The sequence below is a fragment of the Hypanus sabinus genome, chromosome X1 (genome assembly GCF_030144855.1).
Source record: "Hypanus sabinus isolate sHypSab1 chromosome X1, sHypSab1.hap1, whole genome shotgun sequence".
Lineage (NCBI taxonomy): Eukaryota > Metazoa > Chordata > Chondrichthyes > Myliobatiformes > Dasyatidae > Hypanus > Hypanus sabinus.
In genome coordinates this window covers 33,155,173-33,175,655 of record NC_082738.1, presented here as the reverse complement: position 1 = coordinate 33,175,655, position 20,483 = coordinate 33,155,173, and the positions used below count along the sequence as shown (strand labels likewise).

At 46.8% G+C, this 20,483-nt stretch overlaps 1 protein-coding gene across 1 annotated transcript in view; it reads right to left on the bottom strand.

Moving 5' to 3' along the window:
* kif5ab (kinesin family member 5A, b) overlaps positions 1–20,041 on the bottom strand; it is a 95,869-nt gene extending 75,828 nt beyond the window's left edge. The window contains exons 1-4 of the mRNA XM_059956271.1: positions 19,388–20,041; positions 6,810–6,897; positions 3,441–3,514; positions 1,508–1,612 (exon numbers count right to left, since the gene is read on the bottom strand). Of these exons, the coding sequence (XP_059812254.1) occupies positions 1,508–1,612; positions 3,441–3,514; positions 6,810–6,897; positions 19,388–19,516 (396 nt within the window). The 5' untranslated portion in view covers positions 19,517–20,041. The remainder of the gene's footprint in view (positions 1–1,507; positions 1,613–3,440; positions 3,515–6,809; positions 6,898–19,387) is intronic.
* Between the last annotated feature and the right edge of the window lie 442 nt (positions 20,042–20,483).

The following is a 20,483-nucleotide window of genomic DNA, read 5'->3' as shown; positions in this document are numbered from 1 at the left end:
ATACACAGGAATGTAAGAAGCTGCAGAGAGTTGTGGACTCTGCCCAGTACATCATAGACACATCCCTCCCCACCATGGGTAGTGTCTACAGGAGGTGCTGCCTCAAGAAGGCAACGTCCATCATCAGAGATCCCCACCATCCGGGCCATCCCATCTTCACACAGCTGCCATCAGGCAGGAGGTACAGAAGCCTGAAGTCCCACACCACCAGGTCCAGGAACAGCTACTTCCCTTCAACCATTCGGTTCCTGAACCAACCGGCACAACCCTGATCACCACCTCAGTACAGCAACACCGTGACCACTCTGCACTATGATGGACTTGGTTTGTTCTAATTGTGTTTCTTTCTTGGAAAAATTGTGTATAATTTAAGTTTGATTTCTATTTTTCTTCTGAATAGTGTGTCTCTGATGCTTTGTATCTGTGATGCTGCCGCAAGTAAGTTTGTTCCTGTGCACACATGGACTTGACCATATAACAATAAATCAACTCAACCTCACCCTGCACTTGCCCGGGTGGAGTTAGTCCATGTACTCCGCATCCACCACATTACCTCTCCACCGTCTACAGGTCAGGAGTGTGATGGAACACTCCCCACTTGCCCGGGTGGAGTTAGTCCATGTACTCCACATCCACCACATTACCTCTCCACCGTCTACAGGTCAGGAGTGTGATGGAACACTCCCCACTTGTCTGGGTGGAGTTAGTCCATGTACTCCACATCCACCACATTACCTCTCCACTGTCTACAGGTCAGGAGTGTGATGGAACACTCCCCACTTGCCCGGGTGGAGTTAGTCCATGTACTCCGCATCCACCACATTACCTCTCCACCGTCTACAGGTCAGGAGTGTAATGGAACACTCCCCACTTGCCCGGGTGGAGTTAGTCCATGTACTCCACATCCACCACATTACCTCTCCACCGTCTACAGGTCAGGAGTGTGATGGAACACTCCCCACTTGTCTGGGTGGAGTTAGTCCATGTACTCCACATCCACCACATTACCTCTCCACTGTCTACAGGTCAGGAGTGTGATGGAACACTCCCCACTTGCCCGGGTGGAGTTAGTCCATGTACTCCGCATCCACCACATTACCTCTCCACCGTCTACAGGTCAGGAGTGTAATGGAACACTCCCCACTTGCCCGGGTGGAGTTAGTCCATGTACTCCACATCCACCACATTACCTCTCCACCATCTACAGTTAGGATTGTGATGGAACACTCACCACTTGCTTGGGTGGACTTAGTCCATACACTCCACATCCACCACATTACCTCTCCACCGTCTGCAGGTCAGGAGTGTGATGGAACACTCTCCACATCCATGGCTCTACAAGTTAGAAGTATGATTTGACTTTATGAACTTGTCTTTGAGTCTGATATTACCATGTGGACAAAATTATAAGCAGCAGTGATTAGGAGCATAGCAAGTGACTCTTGCTCCTGTTTCCTTCTGTTCCCATTTCCCCAGACCCATCCCCAATGAATCCCATATGTCCTACCTTTATGTGAAACTCTAGGTTCTCGTCCATGGCGTATATATGGTTGAAGATGTCATGCGCGATCCTGGGTATGATGCCCATCAAGTGTGTGTCATGCAAAGAGCCCTGCAAGACAGAGGCTGTTAGAGGGCATTCACAGTGGCACTGATAACCCACAATGTAGGAGGGGACTGTTCAGCCCATCTCATTGGGCCAGCCTATCCCTAACTCCTCCCACTCAACAGAGGCGGGAAAGCAAAAGGACTTCAACTTGGCTAAGTGTGTGATAATGGATTTTGGACATTCAGACATATAGAGTAAATGGCAGGGCACTGACGAGTGTTGTGGAACACAGGGACTTTGGAGTACAAATACACAACTTATTTGGAGTGTTGGGAACAGTTTGGTCACCCTATTTTAGGAAAGGCATTTAGGGTGCAGAACAGATGTACTGGACCAGAATTATCAGGAGAGGTTGGCTAGGCTAGATCTTTATCCCTTGGACTGTAGGAGAATGAGAGATGAACTCAGAGATGTTTATAAAACCATGAGGAGCATGAATAAAGTGGATGGTCAGGGTTGGGAAGATTGAAATTGCACAAGCCATTGCCTATGGTGAGTGAGCATGAGATTTAAAAAGCAAGCAGAACATAGGTAATTAGGTGACTGTCAGGTGAGAAAAAGGGTATAAACAGCCAGTGGAGGGTACCCCTGTGGCCATTCCACTCAATAACAAGAATATTGTTTTGGATGCTGTTGTTGGGTGGGGGAAGGTGGTGGGGATGATCTAACGGGGAAAGCCTCAGCAGTCAGGACTCTGGCATTGAGTCTGGCTCTGTGCAATACCTTGCACTTTCTGCATTATTTTCCATCCCATTTTTTCCAGCTGGTCCAGATCCCACTACAAACTCCTCGCTGTCCAGAATTTTTAATTTTCTGGAGTGTAGATCAAAATTATGAGTATAGATAGGGTTTTTCCACTGAGGTTGGGTGCGATGAAAGGTGAAATATTTAACAGGAACATGAGGGGAAATTTCTTCACTCAGAGGATGGTGCGAGTGTGGAACAAGCTGCCAGTGGAAGTGGGTTCAATTGTGACATTTAAGAGAAGTTTGGACAGGTACATGGATGGGAGGGGTGCAGAGGGCTGTGGTCTGGGTGCATGTCAATGGGACAAGGCAGAGTAACAGTTCAGCATGGACTAGATGGGCCAAGTGTTTTTTTTTATGCTGTGGTGCTCTATGAATTTAAGAAGGGAGAGTTTTAAAAGAGACCTAAGAGGTATCTTCTTTGCACAGAGGGCAGTGAGTACATAGAATGAGCTGCCAGAAGAAGTGGACAACTTGGGTATGACTGCAACATTTAAGAGGCATTTGGACAGGTACATAGAGGGTTATGGGCCGAATGCGGGCAACTGGGACGAGCAGGGAGGATGCTGTGGCTGGCATGGATCTGATGGGCCAAAGGGCCTGTTTCCCTGCTGTATTACTCTGACTCTGAGCTCCAGATGTACCCCCTCCCCTTTTGTCCTTCTACCTTCCTTAAAGTTTTCCACTGAGTTACACGACCCCATTCCACTGCTGGGTCTCGACCTGCAACATCGACAGTTCCTCTTCCCTCCTGCAGACGCTGCTCGACCCATTGATTTCCTCCCATAGATAGTGTGTTGCTCACCATTCCAGTGTCTGCTGTCTCCTGTGTTTACACTTTATAGTTCTGTCCCCCCCTCCTCTGTCGAGGGAGAGTGGCCCATCTGATCTACTCACTCTGGAACACTGCTATATTTAAAGTGTTCCTAAATTCCTTCTCACACCTGCGCCTTTTCTCACACATTCTCATCTACCTCCCTCTCAGGAATGGTGACTTGAATGAGACATTAGACCAGGGGAAGTCTTCTGCCCCCCAGTTCACCAGGCACCAGGGGGTCGTGGACTCCAGGCACTTTCCAGCTTACCTCCATGGTGTGTGTCTTCCCAGATGAGGTCTGTCCATAAGCAAAAATGGTACCGTTGTATCCTGCCAACACATCTGTAACGGGAAGGAGAAGAGTGTTGGTGAAACTCTCCTGCCAAACTCATCGGCTGATTTGCCTTGAGGGAGTGCCGGGCTGCGGGAGGGACGGTGAGGTGGGAGTAATGAGTCGGGCCTTCAGTCTCCCTGACAGCTACATCTGCATGAAGTGTATCGAGCTGCAGCTCCTCAGAGACCATGTTAAGGAAGGGGAATTGCAGCTCAATGGCCTTCGGCTCATACAGGAGACTGAAGAAGTGATAGAGAGGAGTTACAGGGAGGTAGTCAAAGTTGCAGGAGGCAGGTGGCTGCCAGATGGCTGTCAGGAGAGGGAAAGGGAATAGGCAGCCATTTCCCTCAGTAATAAGTGTAACTGTTTTGGATACTGTCGAGGCAGATGACCAGCTCTCTGGCATTGAGTGTGCCTCCATGGCTCAGAAGGGGAGGGAGGTGAAGAGGAGTGCAGTAGTGAGGGGGGAATTCCATAACTAGAGAAGCAGAAAGCAGATTCTGTGGACGTGACAGAGACACCTGGATGGGACTTTACCTCCCAGGTGCCAGGTCAGGGATGTGTCGAATTGGGTCCACAACATTCTAAAGGGGGAGGATGGTCAGCTGGACATCTTGGTACATACTAGCACCAATGACATAGGTAGGAAAAGGGATAAGGTCCTGAAGAGAGAATTCGGCGGAAAGTTGGAAAGCAAGGGTAGTAGTCTCTGGATTGCTGCCTGTGGTTAAAAAAAGGATGATTTGGCAAGTGAGTGCGTGGCTGAGGAATTGGTGCAGGGGAGGGCAGGGTTTCAGATTTCTGGATCACTGGGATCTCATCTGGGGAATATATGACCTGTACAAAGGGGATGGTTTACACCTGAACTTGAGGGGGACCAATACCCTTGTGGGCAGGTTTGCTAGAGCCATCGGGGAGGGTTTAAACTAATTTGGTGGGGTATGGTAACTGGAGTGTTAGGTCTGAGGATGGGGCAGTTGGCAGGTGCAGTGTGTAGTGAGACTGTGAGGAAGGACAGGCAGATAATGGGGCAAAATTACAGTTGGATGAGTCAAAAGGTGGTGAGATGGAAGCAGCACTGAGGTAGCGGCAGTGAGGAGGGAGTGCTGCACTGCGGGAGCAGCAATGAGGAGGGAGCACCATATTCCCCACGTCCCTCTAAACTTACCCTACCCACATAGCTATCCAAGTGTTTTGTTTAAACATTGTAACAGTACTCACTTCTACCACTTTCTACTTCCATATACCAACCACCCTCTGTGTGAAAAAGATGCCCCTTGGATGCTATTTAAATCTTTCCCTTTTCACCTTAAACCTGTGCTTTAGACTCCCAGTCCTGAGAAAATGCCCTTCCCTTGGACAACATCGGTGGTGTGGAGAAGGGAGACTTGCAGCTTGGGCAACTGCTAGTCTTCCATACAATCTTGCCCAGGCTTGCGCCCTGGAAACTTTCCAAGGCGCAAATCCATGGTCTATCGAGACTAACAGAAGCCTACATATACCTGGGAAAAAGACCATGAACTTCACAATCATTCTCTCAAAGTTGTTTATTGCCAATCTATCCAGCGCATCTCTCTCTCTCTCTCCGTTTCCCTCACTCTCTCTCCCACTCCCATGCAAACCCTCATTCTGTCCTATTCATTCCCTCCCAGTGTCTCACACTCCCCCCTCTCCCAGTCTCTCTCACACTCCGTCTCTCCCCAGTCTCTCTCACACTCACCCCTCCCAGTCTCTCTCTCACACTCCCTGTCTCTCCACAGTCTCTCTCACACTCCCCCCTCTCCCAGTCTCTCTCACACTCCCCCTCTCTCTCCCAGTCTCTCTCACACTCCGTCTCTCCCCAGTCTCTCTCACACTCACCCCTCCCAGTCTCTCTCTCACACTCCCTGTCTCTCCACAGTCTCTCTCACACTCCCCCCTCTCCCAGTCTCTCTCACACTCCCCCCTCTCTCTCAGTCTCTCTCACACTCCCTGTCTCTCCCCAGTCTCTCTCATGCACCCTGTTTCTCTCCCAGTCTCTCTCACACTCCCCCCTCTCCCAGTCTCTCTCACACTCCCCCCTCTCCCAGTCTCTCTCACACTCCCTGCCTCTCCCCAGTCTCTCTCACACTCCCCCCTCTCCCAGTCTCTCTCACACTCCCCTCTCTCTCAGTCTCTCTCACACTCCCTGTCTCTCCCCAGTCTCTCTCATGCACCCTTTCTCTCCCAGTGTCTCTCACTCTCCCCCTCTCTCTCCCAGTCTCTCTCACACTGCCCTTCTCCCAAACCCCCTCTCTCTCCCAGTCTCTCTCACACTCCCCCTCTCTCTCCCAGCCCTTCTCACACACACCCGTCCCCCTACCCCTCTCTCACTCTCTCACACTCCTGAGTTTATAAACTGCTATTTTTAACACTCCATCACTCTTGTTGTCTTTCACATTCCGGCTCCCCCACCCGCATCTCCACACTCACTCCCTTACCCTCCTGCATTCCCTGTAGCCTTTCTGCCAACACTCTATCTCTTGCAAACCCTCTCCCTTGTACTCTGTTTAATCCACCCTCTGTCCACTGCAGTTTCTCCTGCCTTCCTTCAGTCTCACTTGTATGAGCAACCTTGCTTGCATTCCTTCTCACTCTCTCAGGCCTCCGTCATTCCTGTGCTCTGTCTTTCACTCACATACTTACAGTACACTCGCCAGCTGTCCCTTGGGCTCCCTTCTTTTTCTCTCTCTCCCCATCCCCCCCTTCTCTCTCTCTCTCGCACACACATAGACAGACTTCCCTCTCTTACTAAGGTACATTTACTCTTTCTCTCTTTCATATAATCTTTCTCTCCCTTGCACTCTTTCTTAATCAAGAGGGTCTCAGTCCAAAAGGTTAACTGTTTATTTTCCTCCATAGATCATGACCTGCTACACACATTTTGTGTGTGTTGTTCAAGATTTACTGCATCGGCAGAATCTCCTGAGTTTATTCTTTCTTAATCCATCCCTTGCCAAGATCTCTCTCTCTCTCTCTCTCTCTCTCTCTCTCTCTCTCGTTACTCAAGTGAACATAAGTACATAGAAATAGGAGTTACAGAAGGCCACTCGACCCATCTATTCTGTCCTACCTTTCAATATGATCATGGCTGATCTACCTCAGGCCCTGCCTCCTCTTCTGTCCCAGCTCCACCCCCCCCTCACTTTAGAACATAGAACAGAGTAAAATAGGAATAGGCCCTTTCACACGATGTCTGTGTCAACCTCTGTGCTGAATTAAGCTTGGTCTAGCCAATGGCCATTAATCCTCCCCAAGATGTCCACCTGCGAGACCAGTTCACACCTCGCACAATCTGCTTGGCACAGGCATTGTAGACTTGATCCTGGCTGGTGTTGGTTGGGAACACACGGTCGAAGACATACGGCTTCCCCTGCAAGAGAGGAGATAGAGAGGTGAATCAACGGACATAGGGAACATGAGACAGGAACCAAACCTTTGGGAGTCTGGTGTCTGGTGGGTGATGATGAACACTCTCACTGAATGAGGATGATGATGGACTTGAAGGCAAATTATTGACCTGGATGGAAAAGTGGCTCATGAGCGTGTGTTACACAGTAAACAAATAGGCCATTTGGCCGACCATCCAGCACCCATCTTCACCAATCCCATTGTAAATGGTTTATTAACACATGAAACTCAGCAGATTGGGCAGGATCTATGGAGAGGAATAAATAGTCAACACTTCAAGTTGAGAGCCTTTATCAAAACTGGAAAGAAAAGGGACAGAAGTCAGAATAAGGTGAGGGGGGGTGAAGGAGTATATGCTGGCACGTAACAGGTGAGACCAGGTAAGGGGGAAGGTAGGTGGGTGGAGAACAGGGGATGAACTAAGAAGCTGAGAGGGGATAGGTGGAAGAGATAAAGGGCTGAAGAAGAAGAAGAATCAGATAGGAGAGGACAGCAGACCATGAAAGGAAATGAAGGAGGATAGGAACAGAATGGGTGAGAGGGTAACCAGAATGGGGAATGGAAAAGGGAGAAAGGGGGAAGGAGGAGAAATTACCAGAAGTTAGAGAAATCAATGTTCATGTCATCAGATTGGAGGCTACCCAGACAGAATATGAGGTGTCTCTTCCAGCCTCTCTCACACTCCCCCCACTCCCCTGAGTATGGCCTCATCATGGCAGCAAGGGAGGCCATGGGCAGGCATGTCAGAATGGCAATGAGAAATCAAACTGAAATGGGTGCTACTGGGAGTTCCCGACTTTTATTACTGTCACACATTCTGAGCTACAGTGAAAAGCTTGCCTTGCATGCTGTTCATACAGTTCAGATCATTACACAGTGCATTGAGGTAGAACGAGGTAAAACAACAGAATGCAGAATAGAGTGTCACAGTTACAGAGAAAGTACAGAGCAGGCAGACAATAAGGTGTGAAGACCATGATGAGGTAGAATGACAGGTTGAAAGTCCATCTGATCATATTAGAGGACCGTTCAATAGTTTAATAACAGTGGGATAGAAGCTGTCCTTGAACCTGGTGTTACGTGCTTTCAGGCTTTTCTATCTTCTGCCCAATGGGAGAAGTGAAAAGAGAGAATGTCCAGGGTGGGAGGGGTCTGATCTTGCTGGCTGCTTTACTGAGACAGTGAGAAGTGTAGACAGAGTTCATTGAGGGGAGTCTGGTTTCCTGATGTGCTGAGCTGTGAACACAACTCACTGCAGACCAACACTCATTCCTTAACTTCTCTGCCAGATAATTTTCCAAGGTTGTGAGAATCTCTATCACCACCACATACTCAGATAATGCATTCCAGATTCCAACCCACATTTCCCCCCTCGTCTGGGCAGGGGAAAATTCCCATCTCAGATCCCCAGTGCATGATTAAACAAAGATAACAAACAGATCAATGACATAATGAGTTGAATGAACTAAACTGATTAACTGAAATGGGTGTAGAAAGAATCAAACTGGGAGAAGGACAACCAGACTAAAAGGTGAATCTGTGGCAAAGTGGTCAGACACAGAAACTGACTGCAGCAGACGAGAGATACATCAAACTGATGTCTCTTCTAAATCGGAAGAAGCCCAGTACTGCTATCAGCTCTGAACTTGCAGAAAACACTGGAGCGCAAGTACTCCCTTGTACAGACTAGAAAATTCTTGTCAGAAGTGTTCTTCTTGCTGCCAAAAAGCCATTCTCCAAAGTGGAAACGAAGCCAAGAGACTCACCTACACACTAAAACACAAGGACTGGGGTGCTGAGCAGTGGCAGTAAGTACTCTGGACTGGTAAGTCAAAAGCTGAAAATTTTGGCTCAAAGAGGAGGCAGTTTGTCCATAGAAGAGCTGGAGACCGCTACATGGATGAATGTCTGCCCGTAAAATCCCATCAGGGAGGTGTCTCATCAGTCCCAATTTCATTCTACAACATGACAATAACCCCAAACACACAGCCAAGGTCATAAAGAGCTATCTTCAGTGAAATGGAAGAAGCCCTACCATCAAAGCCCTGAACTGAAATTTGAGGTTGTCTAGGATTACCTGGAGCAACAGAAGCAAGCAAGGCAGCCAAAGTCTGCAGAAGAACTGTGGTAAGTTCTCCAAGATGCTTGGAATAATCTACCTATTTTTTAAAATATATATATAAAACTGCATGACAGTGTACCTAGGAGAACTAATGCACTTTTAAAGACAAAGGGTAGTCACACCAAATTTTGATTTAATTTTTTACTGTTTGTTGTTCTTTCTTGTAATTTTTTGATATTTTGTAACCTTTTATTTCATTATTTTTGAAAGCATCTTCGCTTTACAGATTTTTTACATGTGCCTAAGACTTTTGCACAGTACTGTACCTGCTCTTATCCTAATGAAGGCAAGTAACCACGTACCGTACCTTCTTCACCACCTCATCCACCTGTGCTGTCACAATGAGTCAGACAGAAGGGCTGAGGAACAAGTACTCAGAATAGGAGGATGAGTCCGGGAGGGTCCCACAACATCCTACACTGGGTCCGCTATTTGAGATCCAGAAGAAGTGACCATTCACCCCATTGAGGACAACTTCCAGAGACACTGCCTCAAGGTGGCATCCATTAGTGACACTGTCACCATCGAGGACATGCCCTCTTCTCATTAGTACCATCAGGGAGGAGGTACAGGAGCCTGAAGACCCACACTCAATGATTCAGGAACAACCTCTTCTCCTCCACCATCAGATTTCTGAACTGCTCATAAACCCATGAACACCACCTCATTATTCCTCTTCTGCACAATTTATTGTAACTTGTAGTATTTATGTCCTGCTACTGTACTGCTGCCATAGAACAACAAATTACACAACCTACAGTGTGCCAGTGATAATAATCCTGATTCTGATTCTGGTCTAACCAGAAACGGACTTTAGGTTGACTTCCTTCTCCCGCTTTGCAGTGTTGCAGGTCACCCAGAGACTGGTTAAAACTGATTTAAGGTCTCTGCCCCCACCACCACCAACAAACATGGGGAAATAGGAGCAGAAGTAGGCCACTCAGCCTCTTAGACCTGTCCCATCTCTCAATGGTTGCTCTACCTCAGGACTGAAACTCCTCTTCTGTACATCTCCCAATCTTCAAACATTTATCTCCCTCCTGTTTAAATCTCCCCAGTGATCCAGTCTCTCCACTGCAGAGAATTCCAGATTTCCCACCCTCCTGTGACTCCCTCAAAGTGGAGCTGCAGGTAGACAGGCTGGTGAAGAATGCCCTTGGACTCTGGCCCTCATCAGTCAGGGCACTGAGTACAGGAGTTAGAATGTTACGGTGCAGTTGTACAAGATGTTTGTGAGGCCACTGCTGAACTATTGTGTTCAGTTTTGGTCACCCCACTGTAGGAAAGATGCCATGAGGTTGGAAAGAGTGCAGAGGAAATTTATGAGAATATTGTCGGGATTCAAGAGAGTAAATTATAGGGAAAGGTTAGGCTGGTTAGGACTTTATTCCTTGGAAAATAGGCGACTGAGGGAGTGTTTTTATAGAGAGGCATAGATAGAGTGAATGTAAACAGTCTTTTTCTGAGGGTAGGGGAGTCTAAAACAAGAGGGCAAAGTCTTAAAGTGAGAAGGGGGAGAACTGGAGGGGCAGCTTTTTCACACAGATGTTGGTGGATAAATGGAATGAGCTGCCAAAAGAAGTGGTAGGCATGGATACAATGATGATGTTTAAAATACACGAACAAGCTTATGGATAGGAACGGATTAGAGGGATAGGGGTGAAAATGCAGGCAAATGGTCACCTTGGTGGGCATGGATGTTGGACCAAAGGGCCTGTTTCCATGCTGATTGGATCTATGACTCCCTGCAACCCTCAGTTTTCAATGACTGCATACCCAATCTTGTAACTGTTTCTCATCTTTCAAGACTCTCCCACTGGTGGAAACACCTCCCCTGTTCTGTGCCCTCATGTTCTGAGAAGTTTCAATAAGATCCTTGGAATGAAAACTGTGGTTGTGTCTCTTCTCAATTTAAGTCATGGCCTTGGTGCTTCCAGGGGATGGGTGGGAGGGAAACAAACAAAATGCTGGAGGAATTCAGTGGGTCAGGAGGGGAAAGGGCAGCCAATGTTTTGGGTTGAGACCCTTTATCTGAACTGAAAGGGAGATGCTGGCATAAGAAGATGGAGTAAAGACTGGCGGGTGGATCCAGGTGAGGGTGAGAACAGCAACAGTGAATGGTTGAGGTGACTCAAGACTGCAGATAGTGGAATGCAATCAGAGTGGAGGGTGGAGCACAGGACCAAGGGAGGGAGGTGGCGAGGGTAGAGGGGAACAGTGGGGTGTGTGGGTGATGGGCTGACGGAGAGGGTGGAGAAGGGGTAATGAGGGATAGGTAGATCAGGAAGAGGGAGAAGAGAGATAAAGGAGGGAGGGTGACTACTTCACAGAGGTATGACAGAGACACAGACTGCCCTTCATGTTCAAAGGAGACACATCCACCACGACTTCCTCGAACCACCGCAGTCAGCTTAGAACATAGAACAATACAGCATATGAACAGGCCCTTCAGCCCAGCATGTTGTATTGAACTATTTAAATTCCTAATTAAATGCCCAGCTAAACTGATCCCTTCTGCCTGCACAATGTCCATATCACTCCATTCCCTGCACATTCGTGTTTGTCTAACAGCCTCTCAAACACCTCTATTGCATCAGCCTCCACCACCACCCCTGGCACCAAACGCTCTCTGGGTAAAAATATTTACCCTTTGAACTTACCCCTTCTTGCCTTAAATGGATGTCCTTTGGTATTAGACAGGGTAAGATTCTGGCTGTCTACTCTATCTGTGCCTCTCATAGTCTTATAAACTCCTAATGGGTCTTCCCTAAGCCTCCGACACTCCAGAGAAAACAAACCAAGTTTGTCTAACCTCTCCTTACAGCATCAAAGCAACTGCTCTGCCCTTAACCACAAAAAAACTGCAGAGAGTTGCGTCCACATCACGGAAACCAGCCTCCTCTCCATGGACTCTGTCTACACTTCCCTTTGCCTTGGTAAAGCAAGCGACAGAATCAAAGACCCCACCCACCCCAGACATTCCCTCTTCTCCACCCTCCCATCAGGCAGAAGATACAAAAACCTGAAAGCACTTTCCACCAAGGTCAAGGACAGTGCCTACCCCACTGTTATCAGACCATTAAACGGTCCCCTACTACAATAGGATGGACACTTGATCTCATAATCTACTTCATTATGTCCTGATAGTCCTGACGAAGGGTCTTGGCCTGAAACATCGACAGTGCTTCTCCCTATAGATGCTGCCTGGCCTGTTGTGTTCCACCAGCATTTTGTGTGTGTTGCTTCATTATGACCTTAGCACCTTATTGTCTGCCTACACCGCACTTTCTCAGTAACACTTTATTCTGCATTCTTTTATTGTTTTACCTTGATACACTGTGCAATGAAACAATCTGTATGAAAGGCAAGCAAAACCAAAGCGGTACAAGTGATATAATAAACCAATTTACATGCCAGTTCCACGCATGCATGCACACACACATGCAAAGAGGCAGCACCACAGATCAGGATTGAACCTGGGTGTCTGGGGATGTGAGGCAGCAGCTCTACCAGCTGAGCCACTGTGCCATGGTATGAATAATATTGGAGACAAACACACTGTCTCCTGTTGATGAGTGCAGACGCAGATTTCCATTAAATTAAATAACATAGGGGGTGGGGGGTGTGGTCAGCTGATATTAAATCCATACTTAATCCAAAAATGAGCCAATTGCTATTTGAAGCTGAAAGCTGATGGAGATGAGAGATGACCACTCTACGTTCACCAAATACAATGCTGTCCAATCTGCTGCTCAGCTAGAACAGGGTGCTTTGAGGTTCCTGTATTGACTCATTTTGAGAAGGAAAAGGGGTTCACTGGGTACAACAGAAACAGGGACAGGTGGTTCTGCTGCTCTCTAGCACAGGAGGTGCTGTAATGGATGTTCAATGCCCAAGCCCAGGGTACTTATTTCTATCCTTTGCTTTTTAGCACAGCAGATGAAACTGTCCAAGGTTCAAGATGAATTGGAATCACGTTTATTATCACTGATTTACATGATGTGCAATCTGTTGTTTTGAGCAGCAGTATAGTTGAAGACAAAAAAAAATTCTATAAATTATGTCACAGAAACCAGCCTCCGCTCCATGGACTCTGTCTAAACTTCTCACTGCCTCAGTAAAGCAGCCAGCAAAATCAAAGACCCCTCCCACCCTGGACATTACAAAAGCCTGAAAACACATTCCACCAGGCTTAAGGGCAACTTCCACCCTGTGGTTATAAGACTATTAAATTGTTCGCTGACACAAGTTGGACTCTTAACCTTACAGTCTACGTCATTTTGAACTTACACCTTATTGTCTGCCTGCATTGCACTTTCCCCCGTAGCTGTTACACTTTATTCTGCATTCTGTTATTGTTTTACCTAGTTCTACTTCGATGCACTCTGTAATGATCTGATCTGTATGAACAGTATGGAAAACAAACTTTTCACTTTACCTGGGTACAGGTGAAAATAATAAAGTAATTCCAATTCTAAAAGTAAGTAAATAGTTCAATAAAAATGAAATAACAAAGTAGCGTTCATGGACCATTTAGAAATCTGATGACAAGAGTGGAGGAAGCTGCTCCTGAATTGTTGAGTGTGTGTCTTCAAACTCCTGTACCTCCTCCCCGATGATAGTGATGGGAAATGAGCATATCCCTAATGGTGAGGGTCCTTAGTGATGGATGCCACCCCATCACCTCTTGAAGGTGTCCTCAGTGAAGGGGAGGGCTCTGCCCGTGTTGGAGCTGGCTGAGCTTATAACCCTCTGCAGCCTCTTACAATCCTGTGCATTGGAGCCTCTCTGGAAATCTGTGTCTTTGATGATCATTATATAATTTAACTTCCAACCTAGTATTCTTTGCTCATCCTTTTGACCTAATCAAGAGATCTCAGATGGTGATGACGAGGCATACAGGAGTGAGATAGATCAGCTGGTGAATGGTGTCACAACAACCTCACACCCAGTGTCAACAAGACCAAGGAATTGATTGTGGACATCAATAGGGGAAGTTGAGAGAACACACAGAGGTCCTGATTGAGGAGTCAGCAGTGGAAAGGGTGAGCAGTTTCAAGTTCCTGGGTGTCAACATCTCAGAGGATCTATCCTGGGCCCAACACAAAGAAGGCACACCAGTGCTGTACTTCGTTAGGAGTTTGAGAAGATTGGGTATGTCACCAAAGACTCTAGCAAATTTATACAGATGTGCGGGGGAGACTGGTTGCATCACCGCCTGGTGTGGAGGCTCCAATGCACAGGATCGCAGAAGGTTGTAAACTCAGCCAGCTACATCATGGGAACAACCCTCCCCACCGTCGAGGGCATCTCAAGACAGTGGCACCCATCACTGAGGACCCTCACCATTTGGGACATGCCTTCTTCTTGGTACTACCATCAGGGAGGAGGTACAGGAGCCTGAAGACACTCACTCAGTGTTTCAAGAACAGCTCCTTTCCCTCCGCCTTCAGACTTCTGAATGGTTCATGAACCTACGAACACGACTTTTTATTTAATTTTGTAATTTATACTATCTTTATATCTTTGCACTGCACTGTTGCAGCAAAACAATTAGTTTCACATCATAAGTCAGCACAACATTGTGGGCTGAAGGGCCTGTAATGTGCTGTGAATTTCTATGTTCTATAAGTCAGCGATAATAAATCTGATTCTGATGAACAATAATGTCTATATTGTCCTGATGATCTGATCAGGGGACATAAATAACATCGTGCACGTTAACCTCGTCAACATGTGCATTCAATCAAACTCATTGATACAGTTATGAAACTGCTTTCAAGTGAGGTTATTACAAGATGATTGTTTTAAAATATTAGAAGCTAGTGTGGAGTTAGGAGTTACAGGGACAGAGACCATCTCCTCAGCCTTGTTCTGGGAAGGATCTCTTCCCCAGAGCATTCCTTCAATGGATTTGTTTATCTGTAACTCAACGTTTTTTTCCCCTTAGTTGCAAGACTGTACTTGTGTTTTGGAAAATTATAATCCCTGTTAGAAATTACTCCTCAAAATAAAATGTGCTGTGAGTAGTCTGTTTTATTAGCTGTGTGTATCTCCTTGGCTGGGAGATGGGACAAATAATGGCTTGAAATAATGATATTTCAGCTAAATCCCCCTGGAAAAGAGACTAAAATAGTTAAGTAACTTAGTCTACGAAAGTAAAATAGATGCAGCATCATCTCTCCTCAGTGAGGGTACTAGCAGATATTTATAACTGATAGTCATCACATCTAAATTCAGGTTAGGACTCTAGCATGGGTGCACTTGATATCACAGCAGTGCTTTTAAGTCCACTGATCCTGTTACAAAGGAATAGAAGATTATTTAACATCTTGTCCTGTTAGAGAGGAACAAGAGGAGGCTTAGTTTTACTTACAATAAAACAAATCATGCTACTCAGCTAGCTAGATGCATTCCAGACCACAGCAGAGCAATTAGCAGTCCAAATTCACCTCCCCCCACTACTTTCCACAGTACCCTGCAGACGAGGTCAGTGAGTACAGGAGCTGAGATGTTATGCTGAGCTGTACAAGATGTTGATAAGGCTGCACAGAGTACTGTAAACACAAGAGATTCTGGAGATGGTGGAATCTTTGAGTAATGCACATAAAATGCAGGAGGAGCTCAGCAGGTCCAGCAGCATCTATGGAGGGGATTAAGTAGTTGATGTTTTGGGCTGGTACCCTTCATCAAGACTGGGAAGGAAGGGGGCAGAAGCCAGAATAAGAAGGTAGGGGAGGGGGAGCAGGAGAAGCACAAACTCTTGACCTCACATCCTAACTCGTTCTGGCCCTCGCACCTCATTGTCTGCCTGCTCTGCACTTTCTCTGTAACTGTGACACTCTATTCTGCATTCTGCTATTGTTTTACCTTGTTCTACCTCGATCTAATGATCTGATCTGTAGGAACAGTATACAAGGCAACCTTTTCACTGTACATATGACAATAATAAACCAATTCCAACTAACTGAGCCACCCAGCTACATTTTCATTTATATACATCACAAAACAGAGGTCCCAGTACAGATCCCTACAGTCATGGACCTCTAGACATTGACCACTACCCTCTATCTTCTATGGACAAGCCAGTTTTGAGTCCAAATGGTGATGTCACTGTGGACCCTATGCATTTTAATTTTCTGGAAGAGCCTACCGTAAGAGACCTTGTCAAGCAGTTTACTAAAATCCATGTCAACAGCACCCACAGCTCTACCCTCATCAATCACCCTCGTAACGTCTTTGAAGAAGTTCGTACTTGGCGGGCAGCACAGACATGGGGACCGAAGGGCCTGTTTCAGGAACAATTATTACCCCTCAGACATCAGGCTCAAGAACCAAAGGGGCTAACTTCACTTGCCCCATCATCGAAATGTTCCCACAATCAATGGACTCACTTTTGAGGACTCTTCATGTTCTCGATATTTCTTGTTTGTTTATTTATTTATTTATTCATTCATTCATTCATTCATAGTATTTTTCTTTCTTTCTGTTTTTGCACACTGGTTGAACACCCTAGTTAGGCAGTCTTTCATTGATTCTATTATTATTCTGTAGATTTATTGAGTCTGCCCACAGGAAAATGAACCTCAGGGTTGTATGTGGTGACATATATGTACTTCGATAATAAATCGAAGGAGCCTGAGGGGCAGCGGTGAGAGGGAGCGATGGGTGAGGGAGAACCGAACTGAGGGGCGGCCGGGGGGTGGGGGGGAGAGAGCGCGTGAGGGAGGGGTGGTGGGAGGGATGTAGCGCCACACTGTGGAAGGGGCTGCTTCAGAAGGGAACACCACGCTGCCTGATGACATGCTGCGGAGGGAGTGCTGTTATGGGGGTCGGCAAGGAGGGTGATCCTCTCTGCGGTAGGGGCAGTGAAGAGGGAAGAGTCCCTCTGCAGGAACAGTGGCAATAAGGGAGTGCTGTGAGGATTAAGTGCTGTGAGAAGGGAGGGACAGTGAGGAGGGAGCACGGTGGTGAGGAGGAGATACAGACCCTGCTGTTGAACATGAGGATATGGAGGCACCAGGTGTTCTTTGGTGCTCCCAAGATGAGGCTCAGTGATCCTCTCTCCCGAACTGATCCCCAGAGCCATCGGGTGGAAAATGCAGTGTGTAAAGTTGTGCTCAGAATTCCCCAGGCTAGAGCCAGGAGGATGAGTTTTAAAAACGGGGGGAAATGGTCCCCATCTCTCCGCAGCCTGCAGCTCCACAGACAGGGGCGATTTGTGCACAAGAAGCTTTACAAACGGCGGAGTGGTAGTAACCAAGTTGTTGATGTTAGTAGGACACCAAACGAGCGGTCCTGGTATTTACCCAAAGTAATGTCTGTGGGATTTTTAAGGTGCCCGCAAGAGGGCAGATGGAGCCGTTGTTTCATGAACCTTTTACAGGGTAATACAGATTATGTTACATTCTCCTCGTCGCGCTGCATCCTCACCGCCTCTCCTGCAGCGCGCTCCCTCCTCACTGCCCCTCCGGGGGATCACCAGGCCACACCCCCCGGTCCGAAGTCTCAGAGCTGATTACTTTCTGCTGAAGGTGCGGCTGAGGAAACCTGCCTTCCCCTTGCCATGCTGGCTGTGCCCCCCTCGCCAGAGCGAGACCGAATTAAAACAAATGTGATCACGCCCATCGGCCCGACTCCATGCCCAGAAACCGGCGTGGAGTGTGTGTGTGGGGGGGGGGGGGGACGTGGGGAAGAACGCTGAGCTGAGGGCGGCAGGCCAGTCGCAAGCCACTGCAGGTAAACCAGCGTGTACTGCAGTGCGCACGTACGTTATAGGCCGGCATGGTTTAATCAGTGCAGCGACACCAGACGGGATGCAATAGGGCGGAGACTGCCCACAATGTCACCCTGAGAGGGAGAGAGAAGGGAGGGAAAAAGGCCGTCCACACACACACACAATTATCCTGACTGTACAGAATACATTTATAAATACAAAACTCTCTACACACCCGCATAAATTATTCCTAGCGAACACATTTACAAATGCAAAATCCTCTCTCTCACACGCGGACGCATATAGATTATAACCAAATTAGGGACTACATTTATAAACGCAAAACTATCTCTCGCACACACAAATTATTGTTGGAGAATACATATAAAATTGCAAAACTCTCTAACACACATTGTTGCTAGGCTAGCGAATATAATTTAAAATGCAAAACTTTAACACACAAATTATTGGAAGATCAGGGAATATATTTAAAATGCAAAACTCTCACAAGCGCGCGAGCGCGCGCGCACAAACCCACAGACAATATTGTCAGATTATCAGAAACGTGTTTATAACTGATTCGTCGTGAAATTTATTGTTTCGCAGCAGCAAGAGTACAGTGCAAAACCAAAAAGATACTATAAATTACAGAGCAAATGAATAGTGCAAACACAAATTAATCCTGGTCTATTGAACACATAAATAAGTTACGTAAACATAAACAAATTATTCTTAAACTAGCGAATGCATACAGGTATTCTTAGGCTGGCAAATACATTTGCAATACTCTCTAAAACAGTCACTGCAAAAGCCATGTGTGCTTAATGGGTGCGTTTTTCTTTTTCCAGACGCTGCAATTTGGACTACAGCATCTCTCCATCTCTCTCTCTGTGACATGACTCGTCCTTCTCGTAGTCACTATGACTATAAGCACACGAAAGCAACCGCCTTGGTATAGGAGATGGTTCTCTGCACACAAGGTGAAATTGGGGATCGCGAGTTGAGGGAAAATGTCCGTAGGTGGCTGGTGACTTAGTTGGGAAGTTGAATGCTCTTTATTTTCTGACACTTGTCCAGAGTTAGGCAGGGATCCCTGTGCTGAATTTAGGAGAATAAAGAGCGACGTTGGGGAGTTGGGGATAGAGGTTGTTAATATTTCTGACTACGCGTTTATCTTTAAAATGGATTGCCGATCAAAAACAGCAGAACAGCGTCCGCAAACCTAGGTATCTTCTATTTTGAACGAGTTTTCACCGATTGCAAGCGGAGTGGCAATTCTAAAGGGAGAAGCAGGCGCAGTGCGGAGAGGGGCGTATTTCATCCTGGAGGGATGGGAATTTCAAGGGGCAGGGGGCTGGATGATAACTCCATATTACACCTCTATGAGGGGACCTATACACAAAAAGGGATACAAGTACAGGGAAGCATTCTCTGCGAGAGTGAAACGGATCTCTTTCTGAAATCACAATACAGATATAAATCCCCGTAATATTACCATTGCAAAACAGTTTAGAATGATAAATTACAATATTTGCCTGGCTGGAGGATACAGCCAAGGGGAGACGCAGACACTCACAGATAAAGGAGCGCACACAAAAACGGAGTTAGACTTACCGCGATCACTACTGTGTCATCGTTTTGAAATTTCGGGATGAATTTATCGCCCCTAAGGATCTCAGCATGGCTGAGCGGCCGAAACCTGCACATCACCTTGATGTTGCACTGGGTCAGTTGTTCTGTCATGATGGGAGAGAAGCGGGCCAATGCAGAGGAAAATAAGGAGGCAGGAGGAGAGAGAATAAATGGAGCAGAGAAAGAAAGAGGCGAAAGAATGAGACTGGAGAGAGAGAACGAGAAAGGGTGGAGAAAATTAGAGAAAGGGGAAGAGAGATAACGAGAGAGGGGAAAGAATGATAGCAAGTAAACGAAAGATGAAATAAAGAAAGAACAGGAGGGAGAGAGAAAAAAAGTAAGAAGAAGAGATGAGATAAGGTTGTGAAGAGGAAAACGAGATAGAAGAGAGAATTGAGGTGAGGCAGAGAGATAGAGATACAGAGAGAGAGAGAAGGAGAGAGCCTAATCCAAAGCAGCGGCTGGGATGATTTCACTCCCTCCTTATTGCATTGCCCCAAAATCCTTACTTAAGCGAAAATAATGCAGGTTTGTCTCTCCAGTTCCATCAAACAACAGGAGAAATGTAATCCTTTGAGATTGACAGCACCTAATTAAAATTAGGATGCTGTCTCTGCAATATGCAGACAGCAAATACAAAAAAAAACTAATCCCAATCAATTTCTGTTTCCAAGGCTATAAAAATTAAATAAATTTATGATTATTTATATTATATACACAAGCACTAGATAAGCCCTTGCTACAATAGCCCCAATCTCCTCTGCCAATGCATCATTCAGGAGAGCGGATAGAGACTGCCCCACCTCTCTTGGCTTCCTATTGGCCGAGCTGCTGCCAGATGAAACAGTAGGTGGCCCCCAGGATGTATCCGATAGGCCGGCCGGTGCGCCATTCACAGAGCCACAACAAACAAACAGGGCGAGGCTCCGGTAATAGGGAAGATTTCTCGCCTGGCAGTTGCCAACTCCTGCACCCCCCCCCCCCCCCTTGCTGCACAGCAAGAGCTCAGATGCCTATCCAGTGCCATTGAGCTATACAGCACGGAAACAGACCTTTCAAGCCCGCCGTTCCCTTTCGA